This window comes from Meles meles, chromosome 5 (assembly GCF_922984935.1).
Source record: "Meles meles chromosome 5, mMelMel3.1 paternal haplotype, whole genome shotgun sequence".
Taxonomy (NCBI): Eukaryota; Metazoa; Chordata; class Mammalia; order Carnivora; family Mustelidae; genus Meles; species Meles meles.
In genome coordinates, this window is record NC_060070.1 from 46,610,071 (window position 1) to 46,631,502 (window position 21,432).

Below are 21,432 nucleotides of genomic sequence, written 5' to 3' on the forward strand. Positions count from 1 at the left end.
TGCTATAAAGATTGTTGAAATGACAACGAAGGATTTAGAATATTACATAAGCTTAGTTGATAAAGCAGCAGCAGGGTTTGAAAGGACAGACTCCAATTTTGAAAGAAGTTCTACTGTACATAAAATGCTATCAAACAGCATGAATGCTGGGACATCTGGGTGTCCCAGTCAGTTAAGAGGCCCTTGGGAATCTGCCTTCAGCTCAGGTCATGTCCCAGCATCCTGGAATCAAGTCCCCCATCAGGCTCCTTGCTCAGCAGGGAGCCTGCTTCTCCCTCTGCCTGCAGCCCCCCCTGCTTGTGCTCTCTCTCTCTTTCTGACAAATAATAAATAAAATCTTTAAAAACAACAACGACAATAGCATGAATGCTACAGAGAAATTGTTTGTGAAAGGAAGAGTCAATCAATGAGGCAAACTTCATGTTTACTTTAAGAAATTGCCCAGCCACCCCCACCTTCAGCAACCACCACTCTGATCAGTCAGCAGCCATCAACACTAAAGCAAGACCCTCCACCAGCAAGATTACTTGCTAAAAGCTCAGATGGCAGTATTTTTTGACAACAAAGATCTTTTAAAGTATGTACACTTAAATTTTAGACATAATGTTATTACAGACCAAACAGACTACAGTACAATGTAAACATAACTTTTATATGCTCTGTGAATCCAAAAAACTAATTTGACTCACCTTATTACAATATTTGCTTTATTGCAGTGGTCTGGAACCAAACCTACACTATATAGAGGGTATGACAGTACTTGGGGAAAAATTAACAAAGGATGTATAAGACCTATACACTGAAAATTTTAAAACACTGCAAATGGAATTAAGGAAGACGTGCTATAAAGATTGTTAAAAAATCTTGTATATGGAAAATAAATCATGCTTGTAATTGGAAGACTTCAGGTGGAAAGCCATAAAACCAAAGACATAAATTAATGAAGTTTTCTCCTTTCAAGGGCCAAAAGCCCTTTCATTTTGTCTGCCAATATTTAGTCTCCAATGCCTTCCAATATTCATACTTTACATTTTGTCTCAATTTTATAATGGTTAGATGCCAAAGTAATTTAAAGCAAGCTACTCTGCCATTATTGGAACTAGAACCCACCAGCCTGTCATCTCTTGGCCCTTCATGAATTATATATGGTGCCGCATCGTTCTAGAAGTCTTCTCAGTCTCCTCCAGCCTGAGTTAGAATGTTCTCAAGACCTGGGTGCTTCTTTCCATCTGTCTTCCCACTCTGTATTATACTAATTTCTTGTCTGGCACCCCCATTAAGATTATGATCTCTTGAGGGCAGGTATCGCTTGTTTCTTGCCTATGTTCCCGGTACTTAGCACACTACTAGGCATACAGTAGCTGCTCAATAAATTTCTCTTAAATGAATGAATGACAAAAAGATCTTGAAACTAAATCAACCTTTTCCTTGGCAGGAGGCCTCTTCTATAGTTCTTATGGGGGCAGACATTAATTCAAGGGCAGCATAACCAGCTCAGTAAGAACAGGTGAGCCTTACTAAGAGATGGCCTACTAATAGGGAAATCCGGAGTGTGGACTCTAGATTGAGAGATACAGGAGGTCCCACAAAGTAGTCACATTCAGATCTGCCCAGCACCGACTTTCGTTGAAGGGAAACACGCTGACTCTGTCCCCTACCAGTGCTCCATACATCCTCAAGTTCTGGTCCATAGTCTTCCATGAGGCCTTCCCACATAGGTCCTTGGAACTCATATACCATAGAGCTACTGAAAAGGGGCATCTTGCAGTTTCTACAACTGGCCAGGCTTGAAGGCTGTAGGGGCTCAAGTTCCATGGGGAAGACTTCCTGCCACTTACAGGTAAGAATGGCTTTAAGGAAAGCCATTGAAAATATTGCCCCTCAGCGGTTCCCTATTTTTTAAAGCAGCCTAGCCCTCATGGGTCACATCTAAAAATATTCTTATGTATATAATTCAGTGAATATCAAAGGATTCTCACTAATTAGGCAGAGGGGAGTTTGCAGCTGGGTGTGTCTTAATTTCATTTTTAGGAAAGAAACACGTGCCATTTGGTTAAGGATGTCTCTCCAGCCTGAGGACGGTCTGGGGACTGCTCTATGGGTCTCCCATAGAGAAGAGAGCTAGTTCTGACTTTCTCATCCTCTCAAATGCAGCTGGCATAGGGGAAAACGATGCTCTACAGCACCTATTAGATCAGTTAGGAGAGTTTGAAGTCAACTCATTCTCCTACGGCTTTGGTTACACCTGGGAAAATGAAAAACTACAAGGGTCAAACATCTTAAATTCTACCTTAATTCAAATTACAGTTAAAGCCAGAAGCCAGAAGCTTCAAGAACTGAAACACTGAAAGAAGAGTAACTTTGAGATGTTTACTTGACTAGTAATTAATACCATGTCATAGGCTCTCACAAGGAAAAGAGAGAACACTGAAGAATATTTGTGCTATACGCCATACGTCTGTGTTCCTCCAAAATTGCTATGTTGAAATCTAGCAAATGATGGGGCATCTGGGTGACTCAGTGGGTTAAAGCCTCTGCCTTCCGCTCAGGTCATGATCCCAGGGTCCTGGGACCGAGCCCCGCATCAGGCTCTCTGCTCAGCGGGGAGCCTGCTTCCTCCTCTCTCTGCCTGCCTCTCTGCCTACTTGTGATCTCTCTCTGTCAAATAAATAAAATCTTAAAAAAAAAATCTAGCATAGGAAAAGGAGATTTTAACCTTAATGAATAGGATTAGTGCCCTTATAAAGAGCCTCAAGCAAGACCCCTCGCTTTATGTGAAGACACAGTGAAGACACAGTGAAAAGTCTACCATCTATGAGCCAGATACTGAATATGCCAGCACTTTGAACTTCCAGCCTCCAAAACCATAAGAAACGATTTATATTATTTATAAGCCTTCTAGTCTACAGTACTCTGCTATAGCAGCCTGAACAAACTAAGACAATTTGCCAGAAAATTTAGAATCACCAATAATTTTAGCATTTTTTTTGTTCCTTCCTACCTATTCTAGATCTTGTCATCATGAAATTGATTATCCAGCTAGTGTGCTCAAGAGAAGTTCTCCTGTGTCATCTTAACTGTTTAAAAATTGTAATAGTTTATTCTGATAGGACACTTAGCCCTGAAATCCTGTTTCATTTCTTTGTTTTAAGAGTTTGTTATTCCTCATTTTCATCTTGTAAGAAATGCAACTGGGACTTAGCCTATTTGTTGCAACCTTACTAAACTCCACAGGCCAGAATAAAAAGACTGTTCAGACTGTTCTGATTCTTGTTTTTTTCCTTCTTCTCCCTGGGTTGTGTCATGTATTCCCTGCCCTTGGGGAATTTTCTATACCTGAATGGAGAGCCTCTAACACCCAATCCTTTGGTACCTGCACTGATTGCCATTATTCCTATGATATTCCCCAGCTCACAAACTTTCACCAACTCTCCAGACTCTCTGCCTGGTCATCTCAGACTCCCCACCCTTGCATCAACCAGTGTTTCTGGTGTGCTCTCCCTCCAGAGTCCCCTTGCTAACCCTACGGTCCAGCCATATGGCACCTGACCATCCCCGGATGCGCTTAAGACTGTCTGTCTGTGCTTTGCTTGTGCTGTTCCTCCTGCCTGATGGGCTCTTCTGTCCATCAAGGTCAAATATCTTCTTCACTGTCCAACACAAATGTCACTGTCTCTAGGGAGACTCTCTGATCTCCAGATGGGAAGGACAGAGTCCTCCTCTCTTGCCGTACTTCACTAACAAGATGTATCTCTTCCTGCCTCGTGGCAGAGCTATTTACGCACAGCCCTTCTTCTCCTCTACACCGCTGTGCTGTATTTTATCCATCTTTGCATCTCCTGAAAGGCCTCGCAGTCATTAGAGCCTCAGTGAGTGTTCTGAAAAGCTGTGTCTGCGGGTGGTCTGAAGCCCTAGTTCCCATGAAAGACACAGCCTCCCCCAGTGTTAAGCACAGTGTTCCTTCCTCTGTGCCCAAAAGATAAATCAGGTCAAGTGGACAGAATCTCTCATTTCCATTTGGAGAAGGAAAACACCTATAATGCTCCAGGTTATTCCTCTAGGGATTTTTCCAGATTTATTACAATTTTTACAAATGAAGTATTTCTGCTATGCTGAGTCTTAGCATACCCACGATTGTCTTCAGGTTTGCCTTGCTCAGGAAAAGTGGTAGGCAATCTGGACTTCCAGAAGTCTTTCCCAGTGGTCTCTTACAGGTGTGTTAAACTAAACAATGACCTACGAACAGTGAAATCTCTGTGATTAACGACTAATAAGAAAACAATAATAACCACTAATGTTTATGGAGATGTGCTAAAAGCTTTCTCTCATGTAACAAGCCCTAGAGGTGCCAGCCCTCCTGTCGGGGTGTGGACGAGCCTTTTGGTGGCTATAGGTGCTAATTCTCACTTACTAGGAAGATGTCAGACTCTCTGGGGCAAGAAAGAGTTCACTACATTACAATAACCCTCCACATGGTCCTGGGCAAGCCACAGCTGTGCACTTAGTAAGCACCACTTAACTGATGGGAAATTAAAAGTAATTGAATCTGATACATGACATAGATTTTCTACCTGTCAATGGTGGTAGACGTCTTGAAATGTCAGGGTTCCTCAGGAATACACACTATGTCTGAACCTTGCCAGCTAGTTCCTGTGGCCCTTGGTCATTGTCAAAAACACTGAAGACTGACATTTTCTTGCTATAAGCTTTTAGGTGCCATCCTTTAGCGAGTGCCATATTCAGGTAAATTACAATTCAAGGTAAAATGTAATCTCCATTTTTCTAAGGTCACACACAAGCAATTCTGCACTCACTCCTAAATGAAGAACATCCCCACTTGGACAAGGTGCTCTTAGCAAAGGCTACAAAAGGAGGGTATTTGAGGCATATGATATCTGGGGTTTGATAGTTTTTTTAGGAAGTCCAAAATAGTCGACATAAAAATGTGATTCAAGCCTTTTCTGTTACTCTCTCTGGCAGATTTATGATAATGGGGCTATAATGCTTTAACAAGAAAGCACACAGAGTAAATGGCCCCTTAGCTGAAAGCAGGAGGAAATGGTTTTTTATCTTCATCGTCCATAAAGGATCCAGGTAAGAGGGGGCTTTCTGGTTCCCCTCCCCCACACACAACAGCAAATATTCCATAAGAAAAATAATCGCCATTAAAGCTGTTTCTTGGGCCTAAAAGCTTTTAAGAAAAGTGACATCAGCTTTATAATAGTCTTTTTTTCCTCTGCAGTATACTTTACTAGTAGTGCTCACGAGTATCTGGTTCTCTTCTGGGTCCACAGGTTACCCTTCTCAGCCTGGGCAGTGCATGGGTATGGCTAGTTCTGGCCAGTGAGCTGCTGGGAGGAAGGGATGTGCGCCACTTCCGGACTGAAGAACAGAAGGGCGGTTGTGAGATCTCCGCAGATACTCTTCCCTGTTACAGGAACTGAGTGCTGGAGACAGTGCAGATACAAGTCGAGAAGCTTCTATCCACCTGTTGCTGACCCTCGGCAAACATGCAGGTTGAGTAAGAAATAACCGTGTGTTGTGTCATACCAAGATCTGAGGAGCTGTTTGTTATCGTCTCATTACCTAGTCTGATTATTATACATTCGCATTCTTCACCAAAGCCCTTGAGAAGCCAGGGACTCCAGAATTTAAGTTCTTATGCTGATATGATCCCGATGTGAAATCTTCAGGGAAACAACTTGTCCATGTTATTGTGATGTCATCAGCTCTGTGTAGTGAATGGATCTCAACTCCTACCTTCCAACACTGTTAAATGAAGGTCCAGCCAGAGACGGCAAACACACATTCTCTATTGAGTAAACTGTGATTGATTCCTGATGGCTGCCCAAAGGGGTGTTTTGAGTTGTTGTTGTTGTTGTTGTTGTTGTTTTTAAAGATTTATTTATTTATTTTGAGAGAGAGCATGCATGAGCCCACATGTGAGCACAGTAGGGGAAGGGCAGAGGGAGAGAAAGCATCTCGAGCAGACTCCCACTTAGGGCTTGATCTCAGGACTCTGAGATCACGAGTGGAACTCTGAGATCACGAGTGGAGGCAAAATCAAGAGCTAGATGCTCAACGGACTGAGTCACCCAAGTGTCCCCAAAGTGATGTTTTGGGAAAACAATTCTGAGGCCAAGTCTCAGCTCTGTAGGTTGATAGCACAGCTGATGAGTGATGTCTTTGTGGGCATGGGAACAAGAATGAGAAGCATGGGTTGTTGTAACTACCATCCTTGGGTCTTACTACTTTTAAGGAGATGCGCATCCTGGCCTGAAATACCTCCATGGAGAGAAAGACAGAATTAAGCAGTAAACTCAGCACTAGTCCAATCTGAACTTGCAGACTAGATCAGGGATATTAACCAGAGTGTTGGAGTCATATTTCAAAAGGACACTGCCTGACATCTTACTTGAGGAAGTAACTGTTCTTTGTGACTAACCACCCAGAGAGCCTGATATGTAAAGAAGACACATCAGTCTTTCTGACCAATTACCAAGACTCTCTCCTTAGCCTCCTTTCTACAATCATCCCACCATTTGCCTGAGAGACACACCCAAGGTGAGGCTGGGGTAGAGAACTCCCAAGTGCAGATAAAATGTGAACGCTTAGGGCCTGGCTGTCCCAGGGGAGCATGGGTTTCTTGATTTTCTCCCTCTTCCTATTTACCAAGACCTGCAGCTCTCAGCAGGACCTCCAACCAGCAAGGGACGGACTAACCTTCTCTGAGTACCACTGTGAATCCAGCCTATACCAGCCATTCCACAGGTGTCTGCTCATTGAGTCTTTACAATAATCCTCAGAGGCAGGGGTGCCTGGGTGGCTTGGCTGTTAAGCGTCTGCCTTCAGCTCAGCTCATGATCCCAGGATCCTGAGATCAAGTCCTGCATCAGGCTCCCTGCTCCTTTGGAAGCCTGCTTCTCTCTTTCCCACTCCCCCTGCTTGTGTTCCCTCTCTCATATTCTCTCTCTCTGTCAAATAAATAAAAATCTTTAAAAAATAATAATAATCATCCTAGGAGGCAGATACTATTTTATTTTTATACAAGAGGAATTTCAGGCCAGGAGAGGTTAAGAATCCAGCCCAAAGTCTCAGTAAGTCAATCCGGAAATGTTTGACTCCAGAGCCCATGTGTGGTCCAATAAGTGACAGAAGGAAACAAATGTGATTGGTTGCTAGTATCTTTAGTTCTGGAGAAGGAAGAGATAAAAATTACCAACACGAGATCATTCCATGTAGTGGCTAATAATAAGAACTTCCAAGTCCAAGAGGTTTGTGTTTGAGGCTTGGGCCAATAGTTTTTACCTCTGAGACGTCAGACAAGTGAATCATTTCTCTCATCTGTAAAGTTGGAATGCCTACAAGATTTACCTCATCTTCCTGTGAGGACTTAGTGAGATTATACAAATAAGGGGATTAGTAGAACCTAGCACATGGTAACTATTTTTTAAAAAGCTCTTATTATTCTCAGTGATTTATCCTTTCCTCCATGCCTAATTATCACACGGGGAAGCTTAAATTGGTTGTTTTATATTAAAGCTGACCAAGCAGAAAAAAATAATTTCTCCTTTAGAGAAAATTTCTGCCAAATGAATGTCAAATTTACTAAGATCTAAAAGCCTCTTTAACTTATCCACTCAGGGATTTTTGCCTCATGTCTGTTTCTTTCCGTCTTCTATTATGATATAGAGCAACCAAACACCACATCTTATACTGCTCATACTCAAAAAAGCATTTACAATGCGGCCCCGAGGGCTGATCCATTATTTTATTGAAGTCAAAAAAAGGTTAGCATTCTCCTTAACCTCATTAAAAGGCATAGAGTTACAATAACTGCTGTTCTCTCCCTGAGATTATTCAGAACCACCATCAAAAGAAAACCCATCTAGCAGGAGGACTGAGCTGCCAATTGAAAGACTGGAAACAAGTCTCAGCTACCCAGGGTCACCGCGACAGATTAAAGAGACAGATCAAGGCTCCAGTGGGACAAAAACAACCAGAGTGTGTGTGTGTGTGTGTGTGTGTGTGTGAGAGAGAGAGAAAGAGAGAGAGAGTGTGTGTGTCTGTGTGTGTGTGTGTCTGAGAGAGATTTATTTTAATTATTTAAATGTATTTATTAATTTATTTTAATTTAATTTTTTATTTTAAGGAACTGGTTCACGTGGATTGTGGAGGCTAGCAAGTCCAAAATCTGCCAGGTAACCTGGCAGGCTGGAGCCCCAGGGAAGAGCTGCAGAGTGAGGCTGTGGGCTTTCCAATGATTGATTGGATGAAACCCACTCACATTATGGACCATGATCTGCTTTCCTCAGTCTACTAGTTTAAATGTTAACTCAATGAAAAACATAAATGCAGAAATGCCTAGAATAATATTTGATCAACTATTTCGGTATCATAGCCTTGACAACTTGGTGTATAAAGTTAATCATGACGTGAAGTCATGTTTTCTTTGGGGGTAGGGTGTTCTCAAGCGTAAAGATCACGTGCGTCCTATATCAAGCAAATACATCCCAACAGTCCTGCAAAAATCTGTCCCTTTGAAGAAAAGGAAGATCACAGTGCTGTTGTTCACTGACCACTCCATGAGATGTTCCCTAACCTAAGTCTGTCCTCTGCTTTTCTTACCACTGTTGTAACCCACACCCTATCTTCAAATTCCCTGGACCAGTATAACAGAAGCAAAGTCAGGTACAGATTTTTATGAGGACACAGAAGAAAGGGAAGTTCCCTGTCTTTTTAGTGGCTTTTCAGTGGCGTTAAAGAGATTCTCAACTGGATGTCTCCGTAGGCTTCAATAAATATTATTTTCCTTTCATTTAAAATGTGTTGAATGTTTTTTTTTTTTTTTTCTGCACCTTAATGTCTGAAAATAGCTGAGTGAAGAGCAGAACAGCTCCCTTTCTCCTGGCACTTCTTAGAGTGCGCAAGTGCAGGCTGAAGACTGAACAACAGCCATGGAAGAGAGTGTGAGGAGATATGACAACAGGGAGAATCCTGTTGCCAGGCTATGAGGAGTAGGAGGGCGACTAGATGGAAAATGGTAGGATGTTGCTACATTTCTTCCATTTACTCTCCCAAGCCACTCTCTGCCATTCTGCCTGCTGCAGTGTGCTCTGTAGCCTAGAAAACTGACCTCTGTTGGAGAGACTGGCTGCTGGTTGTGCCACTGTGGTCAGCCAATGGAGAGCAATGGTAAGAGGTGAAAGGAAGAAGGAAAATAAGGACTTGGTATTTATTTTGAGGTCCCTCGCTGAGATGGGTCCCATCGGGCTAGCTCTGTCCTTCAATCCAAAGTCACAGCTCCTTTCAGCCACCCTTTTCACAGAACTCCTGGGTCCCCTTCAGATCTAGGGTGGTTGGTACCTGTTCCTCAGTGTTGCTCGCCTGGGGGACCCTGCACTGTCCTGTCGGGTTATCTTTCCATCTGGCCACAACTCAGGGATAGTCTTGTCATCGAAAGCTCTTCCAATTACCTAATTGGAGTGTGCTATCTCTGCTGGCTGGGACTGACTAAAAAGGTATTCGACATGTTATTTCTTGCTTTGTTTGAAGAGTTGGGATAATAAAAATCCTCGAAAACATTTCTGAGTTTTTTGCATCCACAAGTGAAAAAACACCTTCTGACGTTACTCAATATTCTTTAAGAGTCATGTAATAATTTCCATCATAAATCCAAGGCCCAACACAAATGTTCTTTATCCTGCCCTGAGAATTATATAATCCTTGGTGTTTCTCTTTTTATCCTAGCTTCAAGGAAGCTCAGTGTTGAACTCACTGTTTTATTGTTAATAATTCAACTGAGTACCCAGTTATAACTATTTCTCTGCTCCTTGAAATATTTTTTTAAAACGTATTGCTTGGAGCCTGGGTGTTATACGCAAACAATGAATCATGGAACACTGCATCAAAAACTAATGATATACTGTATGGTGACTAACATAACATAATAAAAAAATTTTTTTAGTTAAAAAACTACATCAGGAGCTCCTGGATGGCTCAGTGGGTTAAAGCCTCTGTCTTCGGCTCCAGTCATGATCTCAGGGTCCTGGGATCAAGCCCCATGGCGGGCTCTCTGCTCAGCAGGGACCCAGCTTCCCTCTCTCTCTGCCTGCCTCTCTGCCTGCTTGTGATCTCTCTCTGTCAATTAAATAAAATCTTAAAAAAAAAAAACTACATCATAGCTTAACATAGATCCTAGCATACTCTAATTTTCTTGTTTACTAATTTATCTTCTGCTAAACAGTGAGCTACTGAACAAAAGCACTTTCCTATTTTAACTTCATGTCACTTAGTATAATATGTAGCACATAGTTACCTGGCAAATATTTATAGAATGAATAAATTAATAAATGAAAATAAACAAATAAATAAATAAATAACTGGTTTTCATACCATTTTGCTACTATCTTTTTTTCTTCCCCACAATTTTTGGTCTTGTGACTTACCCAAATTCTTTTGGGAATAGGAAAAAATAATAATAAACATTAATAAACATTTCAAAATAAAAATCAGGCCTAGATCACTGTGAAATCTAGGTTCACAAGGGTGCTCTTGAAAACAAGCCCCAGGGCCAAGAGGCGAAGTGCCAGGAGGAAGGTGATTCCACCCAAAGGCAACTGGGTCCAGGCAGTAAATCCATAACCAGCCCCTTTTTCCCCCATTGGAAGCAACCCCAGCCCTGGATAGTATGTCTATTTATTTAGTTCCCATGGGGCTTAATAGATATTTAGGAAAGACCCAAACTTACTCTTGGTGTGGCGCTCCTGTCTTGGTCAGCAGAGTCAGCACAAAAAACATGAAAATCACGAAGACAGCGAGACCAACCCAAAATCCAATCACAATGGAATCTGTAAACAGTTAATACTGGGATTAGCATTTCATAGCAGCTTAATACTTGAACATTCAAGGAATCTGAATTTTTCATTACACGAAATAAGAAAAGAAAGTTAACAATATGATAAGACAATCTTGACCCATTAGTCAACTGGGGACAGATAAGACATAAGGAATGAGAGAGAGGGAAGATCTTGTGAGCGGCAGGGTTTCTGTTCCCGATGACATTGAGAGACTTTGGCATTACTGACTCTTCATTTCCATATCTTAATGAAGGAACCCCAGAAAGAAGGTAGATCATCTGGGTCCTTAAGTTTCCACTTAAGTGTCCTGAGTTAGAAAATATCCTTTTTAGCAGAGATAGCAATATGAAATTTTAAAATAAATTCTGGGGACATCTAGCTGACCCAATCAGTAGAGCATGTGACTTTTGATGTCAAGGTTGTGAGTTCAAGCCCACGTTGGACATGGAGCCTACTTAAAAAAAATAAAATGAATTCTTATTCAAGCCAACCCAATTTTGTATTTTCACTTACATTCATACTGGAATAACTCAAGTCCTCATTACTTCTTGAGGAGAACATACAAGTCACCTCTTGAGTGCTCTCCCTGTCTTGTGTCTTTCCCTCTGTCTCATCTCTGTGTGAATCTACTTTATGACAACTCTGTTAATGTTGTTCCTTCATGAAAAATTCTTCAGCAAAGCAAAACCAAAACAATAAAGACAAAAAAACTCTGGCAAAAATGGCCCTGACCTTTTCCAAATTAAAAGAGATTCTATACGTAAAGCACTTTCTACAATGTCTGGCATCTGAGAAAAATGTACCCCACATTTGCCAGCTATTATGGTTAAAATTATCATCAATCTCTCCCAGCTTACCTGTACTTTAAAACCCATGTTTCCAATTAGACAAGGGAATGCTGTGTCCCTGTATTTACCTTAACTCTTAGCCATAACTTCCTAAGATCCACACCTTTTCAGGGGCTCTTATCCTCACCTGGCTGGAACAATTTTCCCCAACACAGAGCTAATAAGTCTATCCATCCTTCAAAGACCATTCCTTGGGGCTCCTGGGTGGCTAAGTCGTTAGGTGGCTGCCTTCAACTGGGGTTGTGATCCCAGGTCCTGGGATGGAGTCCCATATGGGGCTCCCTGCTTGGTAGGAGGCCTACTTCTCCCTCTCCCATTCCCTCTACTTGTGTTTCTTCTCTCGCTATGCATCTCTCTGTCAAATAAATAAATAAAATCTTAAAAAAAAAAAAGAGGGGCACCTGGGTGGCTCAGTGGGTTAAGCCGCTGCCTTCGGCTCAGGTCATGATCTCGGGGTCCTGGGATCAAGTCCCACATAGGGCTCTCTGCTCAGAAGGGAGCCTGCTTCCCTCTCTCTCTCTCTCTGCCTGCCTCTCTATCTACTTGTGATCTGTCTCTGTCAAATAAATGTTTAAAAAAAAAAAAAGACCATTCCTTATACCATCTCCCTCCCATAGCCTGAACTAACTTCCCTAAGTGATGTGTTTTTTCCCTCCTTCGAACCCCACGACATGCTTATGCTTCTCTACACGGGCCCTTCCTTGATCTTATCTTGGTTAATAGTCACAAGTATACATCCTTGGGACAGGGATGAGACTGCACAGTCTACAAAAACTGGCACATACATTTTAGGGTCTCAGATCTGGGGAAGGCACCAAAATTGAATCATTTTACATTTTCTTTCTTTTTTAAAGTTATTTTTAATTTATCATCAATTAATTAACATACAGTACATTATTAGTTTCAGAGATAGAATACAGTGATTCATGAGTTGTATATAACATGGAGTGCTCATTTCATTGAGTGTTCTCCTTAATGCCCATCACCCATCCACCTCCCCTGCAACAACCCCATTTGTTTCCTAAGGATAAGAGTCTCTTATGATTTTGTCTTACTTTATTTTTCCCTCCCTTCCCCTATGATCCTCTGTTTTATTTCTTAAATTCCACATATAAGTGAAATCATATGATAACTGTCTTTCTCTGATTGATTTATTTCACTTAGCATAATACCCTCCAGTTCCCTCCGTGTCATTGCAAATGGCAAGATTTCATTTTTTGATGGCTGAGTAATATTCCATTGTATATAGACACCACATCTTCTTTATCCATTCATCTGTTGATGGACATCTGGGCTCTTCCCATGTTTTGGCTATTGTGGACATTGCTGCTATAAACATTAGGGTGCAGGTGCCCCTTCAGATCACTATATTTGTATCCTTTGGGTAAATACCTAGTAGTGCAATTGCTGGGTTGTACGGTAGCTTGTTTTTAACTTCTTGAGGAACTGCCATGCTGTTTTCCAGATTGCCCAAACAAGGTTGCATTCCTACCAGCAATTTTAAGAGGATTCCCCTTTTTCCAAATCCTCACTACCTCACACCAGTCAGAATGGTAAAAAATATTTCACATTTTCTGATCTATTCTAAGAAGTTCCCCTACATAAGATCACAGTAAGAATGCTTCAAAATTTTTAAAAAAACACATTAAGTTAAAAAAAAGTTAATGTGCTTCAGTGCAAAGCATCATTCTAATTAAATTATGTATTGCCCTTTTCTAAAGTTAAGAAGTCAGATCAGCAATTTACTCTGAATAATTCATATTTCATTTTACATATAGGATTGCCCTGAAGTTCATTTTTATTCAACCATGTTCATTCAGTGCTCTGAACACAAAACTAATGTATCTTTCCTTGGACTCAGAGTGCCAAAGCAATAGGAATTGTATATTTTGCCTTATAACACAGTGGAAATGAAGCCTAAAAAGGACAAAAGGATACCAAAAAAACACGTGTATACAAGAGCAACCAACATTCAAGAATAACACCTCAGTCCTGGGAGCACAGACTGGGAAGTCCCACCACACTGATAATGACGGTTCAGCATGCTGTACTTCATCAACGGCCTGCAGAGCAAAAGCGAATTCTAAAGTATATGCAAGAATTATACTGAAGTTCTCAGTTGAGAATTTAACCTTGTCATGTTGATTCACATTGTAAGATGTTCGCATTAGGACAGTTTTTGCCCTGCAAACAATGGCTGGATTCCCTTCACTTCACTTCTCTAGCTCAGGGTGGGCAGAGATGAAGGAGGCGTGCCTTTAATCCAGCCTAGTTCCTTCTCTCTGCCTTCCTAGCACCCCAGCAAGCTGATCAAAAGGCCATAATACTGTGGGGCATGAGAGGGTCACAGGCCTTCCTTGATGTCATGGGGGAGCAGGAGAGGGAGGATCAGGGCGATAGAACTTGAGAATGCCAGTGGTCAAACAGCGTTTCCAAAGGCTTCCTTGATAATATGGCATCTATATATACTATTACAATATGCCTCGAGTGGCTGTTTATTCACATTCCTCTTCAAACAGAATTTTGCTTCCTCTAGTTATTTCCACTAATTTTCCTCTCCCTCATCCTGTGTCACATGGCCTGACCCTAGGGCACTTTCTTACCCTGAGCCCCTTTCAGGGAATATCGGAGGTTCCCATCTTGGCCCAGGCATGTCCAAACTCTCCTGAACTTTTATTTATATACCATGTTTCATAGACATGGGCATGTCAGTAAAAGGGGGAAAGCAGAGACCCTGGCCCTCTCCAAAGCACCCCTCCCTGAGAAGGATTCAAAATAAAGGTTTATAGAGAGTAAAGCTCCAGTGAGGCCTGCTGGTTAAGGAAACCAAGAGAAGCTTTCCTAAGGTGTTTCTAACAGAGCCCAGTGGCCACTTCTGTTCTGTCTAGAAACTGAACTGTTTAGAGATCATTATAATAAAGGGGTAGAGTAAATTGTCAAGGGGATTTCTAAATGGTGAATGGAATGAAACAGAGCAGAAAGCTGACGACAGCGTGGCTTTCACTGGTGGGATGCTGTTTCACCATGATTATCTTTCCTACTCCAGGGTCAGACTAGGGCCAACTACCCAATCCCAGTTCCCTCCATTCCACCTCCTAAGAATTAATTGTGACCTTTCCATCTCCTGGTTGTATGAAAAGCAAGGAGTAATACTAACTGAAGGAAAGGATTCAGGATAAAGAGCCAGAACTGTCCTCATAGCACTTCTGGTTCCTAATGCATTAGGGCCAATTTTGTGGTCTGAATTCCCGGCAAGGAGCCAACAGTGCTGTTCCAGAACTTGCTTTGACTGTGCTTCCAATGACCCCTCTTAGTCTAAGCCTTCGCACACTCCAGCTCTACCTCTCATCTTGATGACCTGGCTTCTTGCTAATTCGTCCATGAGTGTGGCTGGCATTATCTGCAAGTTGGCATATGAAAAAAACAATGGGATATGACCTCCACTGATGGCTCAGAATAAAAGGGTGCTCGTTCACTCTTTCCTCAACACAGCAGCTAATGGTCCTGCTAAAATGTAAACGTGTGCACGTCTGGACTCATAGGCTTTGCTTCTGCTTCTCAAAGAACATCTTGTCTCACCTAGTCAAGGTCTTCCTAAATGTCCTATTTCTCTTTCCCTTCATAGCAAAATTCTTGAGAGATCTGTCTGTACGTATGGTTTTCAGTTCTTCTCCTCTCATTTTTTTCTTGAACCAATTCCATCAGCCTTTCACTCCCTACACACTCTGTTAAGCCTGCTTTCAATCATTGCCAATAACTTCTGTGTTGTAAATCCAACAGTCAAGTCACAGTCCTCAACTTACTTGACATAATAGCAGCATTTAACATAGCCTCATCCCTGAAGCTCTTTCTTCATTTGACTTCCAGGAAACACAATTGCCCTGTTTTCTTCCTACCTTCCTGGACATTCCATTTAAGCTCCTTTGCTATTTTCCTCCTAACACCTCCTAACACCATGTGCCAGGGCTCAGTTCTTGTACCTCTTCAGTTTTCTGTCTATACTCATTCATCCAGCCTCTTAACTTTGAATATGATTTATATGCCATGACTCTCAAATTCACACCTTCACAGCATATCTCTCCTGCCATGTCCTATTGGATGTCTGACAGGTCTCAATTTAACAAGTCCAAAGCTGAGCTCCTGATGTCCCTGCTTCTCCCATAGTCTCCCCCATCTCCATTCATTGCAATTTGTGCTGCCAGTTAGATCACGAATCTTCAAATCCTCCTTGGCTCTTCAATTGCTATTATGCTCTACGACCAATCTACTGATGAAGACTATTAGATCTATCTTTTAGAACTATCCAGAATGTATGCACCTCTCACCACTCCACTGTCACCCATCATGGCCAAGCCACCATCATCAGCTGCCTGAACTACTGCGATAGCCTCCTCTGACTGGTCTTCTGTCTCCAATCTTACTCCCTCCCTCCCCCACCCATAGCGATGTCTTACGGAAGCCTAAACCAGATGCGATTCCTCTTCTCCAAATGGCATCTCAGAGAAAAAGTGATCCCAAAGACGCTATTGCCTTTTTCCTCTTCTCTATTCCCTGACTTCTTTTCTTGCTATCCTGCCTCATAGTCACTCCCCTGGTCTCCTCGTTGTTCCTTGGATGATCCATTTCATTCTTGCCATGGAGCATTTTCTGGAATGCTCTTCTCCAGATACCTTCCAATTCAGCCTCTCACTTCCTTCAGGTCTTTTCTCAAATTTCTCCTTCTCGGTAAGTCCTTCCATGACCACCCTATGTATAATTTTACCACCCCACTCCGTATCTCCTTTCCCTACTCTATTTTCTATGACCATATGGCATGGTTTGTTTATTTAACTTATGTATTGTCTATCTCTCCCACGAGGAAGCAAGATCTATAAGCTGGGGTATTTTTGCCTCTTTTGTTTGCTGTTGCATCTCCAGTTCTTAAAAGAGTGCTGCACGTAACGGGTACTCGGTAAATACTTGCTGAAAGAAAGAGTGAATGAGTGGGTGGTCATTCTGTTGGTGCCAAATATATGTCAGATATACGTTCACTTCTGATGGATTATAAGGTTTAATGCCAGATGCAAAACTGAGAGCAAAAGGAGAACTCACAATAACCACCAGAGCTTGCCTCTCAGACGAAAGACCCTTTGAAGGCAGGACTCTTCATTTCAGCAGGCAGAAGAACCTGGTCTAACTAAAGATGGAGCTACTGTTGCCAAGTATGATCTGTTACAGGCAAAGCAAGTGAAGACAACTGTTATCCTGTCCTCAATAAATGCTTCCCTTGAAATATCTGCCTTCTATTTTTCTAAACCTACACCTAACTGGCTTTGAATTCTGCTCTGCAATACAAGGAAACACACTTGAAGGTCAGAATCAGAGCATTTAATTTTTTTAAAAAAATTTTCTTTTAAAGATTTTATTTATTTGACAGAAAGAGAGAGATAGCCAGAGAGGGAACACAAGCAAGGGGAGTGGCAGAGGGAGAAGCAGGCTCCCCACCAAGCAGGGCTCAATCCCAGGACCCCGGGATCATGACCTGAGCCAAAAGCAGATCCTTAATGACTGAGCCACCCAGGCACCTCAGAATCACAGCATTTTAAAGTGGAAGAGACTATACCAAAGTACACAGTACAATAGTTGACTTGATCTTTTCTGTTTTCCTGTATGTCTGTGTTTTTCGTTTGTTTCTTATTCTCTTCCCTGTGCCTCATATATTGTCGGGTTCTGGAAGCTAAGGACCTCTACTTTAGTCAGGTCTTTTACATCCAAACAGTAAGGACTAAACCAGGCATTCCGTTTTTTCCTGATGTGAATGCTAAAACTAACAAAGCACTCCTTATTAATAGTATAGTATGTAAAGTAAATAAGTAATGTGTCATACTTCTGTCTTACCAGTTGTAATCATTTGCAGGAGTTCTTACCAGTTATAATCATTTCTAGAATGTAATGTGCTCAAAAAAGATTTCCAATTGTCTCTAGAGATATACCAACCAAAATAATAGCAGCAAGTCTGTCTTCTTTGCCCCTTAAACTAAGGAAAAGAGATAGGAGCACACTGACAGAAAATATTTGGTTCACCGACCTGTAAAAGTGTAAATTATAGGGAAATATATGGCAATTTGCCCAGTACTAAAATTTGCTTTGTACTAAAATTCTTAAAAAGCAAGTGTCCTTACCTAAAGATTGCTCCAGAAAAACAACAGATTGAAGAATTAAAGTAAATGAAGGAGCATGATTTCATGCCCTGACAGCAACAGCCTTCCAGCAGATAATCAATGACAGCATATCCTAAGGGATTTCATCTGCTTTTCAAAATTTCCACAGAGAAATACTGAGCAGACATCAATAAATGAAGGAGTGAAAGCATTTAGTTATTACTATTCACTTCAGGGATAAAGGATATATGATTTAGTTAATGACTTTTTAAGGAATAAATACAGAAAGCCCTTGATCCGGTAAATGAGTAACTCTGAAGCCCTTTGCAGGTCCACTGGTGGAGACCAAGACTTGGGAATGAGCCACAGTATTGTGGGATTTTCTCTGCCTTTAGTGCCGCCCCTCCTTGGTCATGCCCCCACGAAGAATGAAGAGTGGCCGGCAGCAAAGCAAAGTTTACTGAGCAATGTTATAAAGCTCCTGGGGTGGGGGTGGGGGGGAAGAGTGTTGCCCTTGGAGTTTCTGAGTTTAGGGGGTTTTATGAGCTCTTTTCCGGAACTATTTAAAGCAATCAGGGTGTGCTGAGTGGTGCCAATCAGGGCTTGGGTCCTGTATCCATCTATGTGCTAAAGTCTGTTAGGCTAAAGTCTACATGCTGATGGTCTTTTTTTTTTTTTTCCTGACACCTGGGGGCTTCTTTCTTTCTTTATTTCTTTTTTTTTTTTTTTTTACATTTTATTTATTTGACAGAGAGAAATCACAACTAGGCAGAGAGTCAGGCAGAGAGAGAGGAGGAAGCAGGCTCCCTGTGGAGCAGAGAGCCCAATGTGGGGCTCGATCCCAGGACCTTGGGACCACGACCTGAGCCAAAGGCAGGGGCTCCAATCCACTGAGCCACCCAGGCGCCCCTGGGGGCTTCTTTCTTAACCGCCCCTTGCCAGTGATACTGACAAATGTTTTGTGGTTACCTGCCTTATTTGAGAACGTTTTGCAGAAGTCATTTCTGCAATGGCTGCAAAGCAGAATGCTGGTGGGGCCCTAAGCTGCAAAACAGGATGTCAGTGCTCTTCTGTCTCAGCTGGTCCCAACCCCATATTTTCATTTCATTGTTGGGGACCCTGGCCCTGACCATCCAACTGTCCAACTAATTCCTAAGAGTATCACTGCTCTCTAATTGGCCTGCTAGAGGCTCCGCCGCAGCTACTAGCCACCAGTGGCTTCCAGGCCCCAGGGACCCACAGGCAAAGCCTTTCTGCCACAGGGGCATGGGGACAAAGGCTCGATCACTTAATTAAGCTGGGATGGGACTTGACTAGGATGGAGACTTAAGAGGCTCCTGAGTTTGCCTCCTTCCGCCAACACATTGAATGTACAGCTGCATAAGGAGGAATTCCCTCTGAAAGATATCCAGAAACTAGCTAGGTCCTCCCACACCTCTGGCAAAAGAGGAAAACACCCACAGGAAAATGGGTAGGAAGAGCTGAGACACACTCTTGCCATTCCCCCACCCCCAGCACAGCAACACACAGTTGGAAGGAAACCCCCAACTTCCAGCTTCTCCCTAAGAAGGGAACGGTTTGGACAGCACCTCTGGAGCCCCAGTTTTAAGACCCTCCCTGCAGAGACAGGCCACTAAAATGCCTAGCTCTGGAAGCCAAAAGGGCTGAGGTGTATGAGAACCCAAAGACTACATAGCAAACAAAGAAGCAGTAATTCAAGGGCAAGCAGGTAAGCCCCCACCACAGCTATCCCCCCAAGGCTCACTGCAGAGGAAGCAGACAAAAACGCCCACTTCCCATTCTTTCCTGGACAGGAGTTTCTCTGCCTGCTTTAAAGGATGAGGCCTCAGGGCGGGGCCTGGGATTTAGCACCCATCCAGCGGCTGCCTGCAGTCTCCCAGGGAAACTGCCAACCCACCCTGTCTTCTCCCTGCAGCCTATTCTAATCATAAAACCAAGTCACCGGCATCTCCCTGGAGAGAGCTTATATGTCTGACACTCTAGCTTCTGTGGCTACAGCCCAAGGGACAGGCCCCCAGTCTCCTGGCTCTGATACCAATGGTGCTTACATTCAGGAGTCCTACAGGACTGTAGGGAACAAAAAAGCCATTCTTAACAAGCAGGAGCACTTGCCCAGCTATCTACTTGGCTGAAAAGAGAGGAAACAAAAGTTGGGTATTCATCCTTTCTGATGGAGGCATAATACCCAACTTTTGTAGCAACATGGACGGGACTGGAAGAAATTACGCTGAGCGAAATAAGTCAAGCAGAGAGAGTCAAGTATCATATGGTCTCACTTATTTGTGGAGCATAACAAATAACATGGAGGACATGGGGAGATGGAGAGAAGAGGGAGTTGAGGGAAACTGGAAGGGGAGATGAACCATGAGAGACTATGGACTCTGAAAAACAACCAGAGGGTTTTGAAGGGGCAGCGGGGGTGGGGGTGGGGGGGGTGGGGGGGGAGGTTGAGGAACCAGGTGGTGGGTAATAGGGAGGGCACGTACTGCATGGAGCACTGGGTGTGATGCCAAAGCAATGAACACTGTTATGCTGTAAATAAACAAATAAAAAATAAATAAATTAATTAATTAATTAAAAAAAAAAAAAGAGAGGAAACAGGCAAAAACTGGAAGAGGATTTCCACTACCTCCATTTTGACCTCAAATGTTCTAATTGATTAAGTTCTTCTGCTCTGGCAAAAGATCCCAGAGCAAAGCATCCCCTGATGGGAATGGAAACTACCCATAATGACTGCCCTGAGCCAGCAAGACCCTGCCCATGACTGACTCCAAGACAATGATCAACCTGACCTTTACTGCCCACCTTTGTCCAACATTTTCGTTATATAAACCTGGAAGTATCTTTGGCACTTTGGAGCCTGAGACACTAGTCCACTGTCTTCCCCGTGTTGGCCTCACTGAAATAAACTCCTTTCTTGTTCCACCAGGAAGGACTCATCTCTCTGCTTGTGGATTTTGTCAGCTGTAAGTGGCCAAACCTAGTCTGTTTAGGACCCCTAGAGCCAGGTGCTCTTGGACCCCTGTGCCCCTGCTTTAAAACTTCCATCTCCTAGTTTCTCTCCAGGAGGGATTTAATTACATACTTTTCCAGCTGCTGCCTATCCTTGGGGCTTCTAATCAGCCTTCATCTAGGTAGGTGCTGACCATAATCTTCCCCTTGGGGACAAAGGCAGGTCTTGATACACCCTCAACTACTGGGAGCCACTAAAAACAAAAAAATTGTTTTGGCAATCATAAAACTTCCAAGAGGCAACTAGGAGCCCAGGGTAGGCTGAATGACAAGGTTGATCTCCTACACAAGACCACTCAAAACGGAGTGGTAGCTGTTTTCTTCAATGCACAGAAACCAGCACAGAGAGTCAAGAAAAATGAAGAAATAGAGAACTATGTTTCAAGCTAAAGAACAAGATAAATCTCCAAAAACAGATCTTAATGAAATGGAAATAAGCAATTTACCTGATAGAGAGCTCAAAATAATGGTCATAAACATATGGGGCAAGCTCCTTGATGTTGGTCTTCACAATGATTTTTTTTGGATTTGATACCAAAAGCAAAGGCAATG

The 21,432-nt window shown here is 42.6% G+C and overlaps 1 protein-coding gene across 3 annotated transcripts in view; it reads right to left on the reverse strand.

Moving 5' to 3' along the window:
* The window catches only part of MRAP2 (melanocortin 2 receptor accessory protein 2), a 50,691-nt gene that overhangs the window by 5,003 nt on the left and 24,256 nt on the right, over window positions 1–21,432 (reverse strand). For all 3 annotated transcript variants that reach the window (XM_046005858.1, XM_046005856.1, XM_046005857.1), the window contains one exon: window positions 10,751–10,850. In XM_046005858.1, the coding sequence (XP_045861814.1) occupies window positions 10,751–10,850 (100 nt within the window). The remainder of the gene's footprint in view (window positions 1–10,750; window positions 10,851–21,432) is intronic.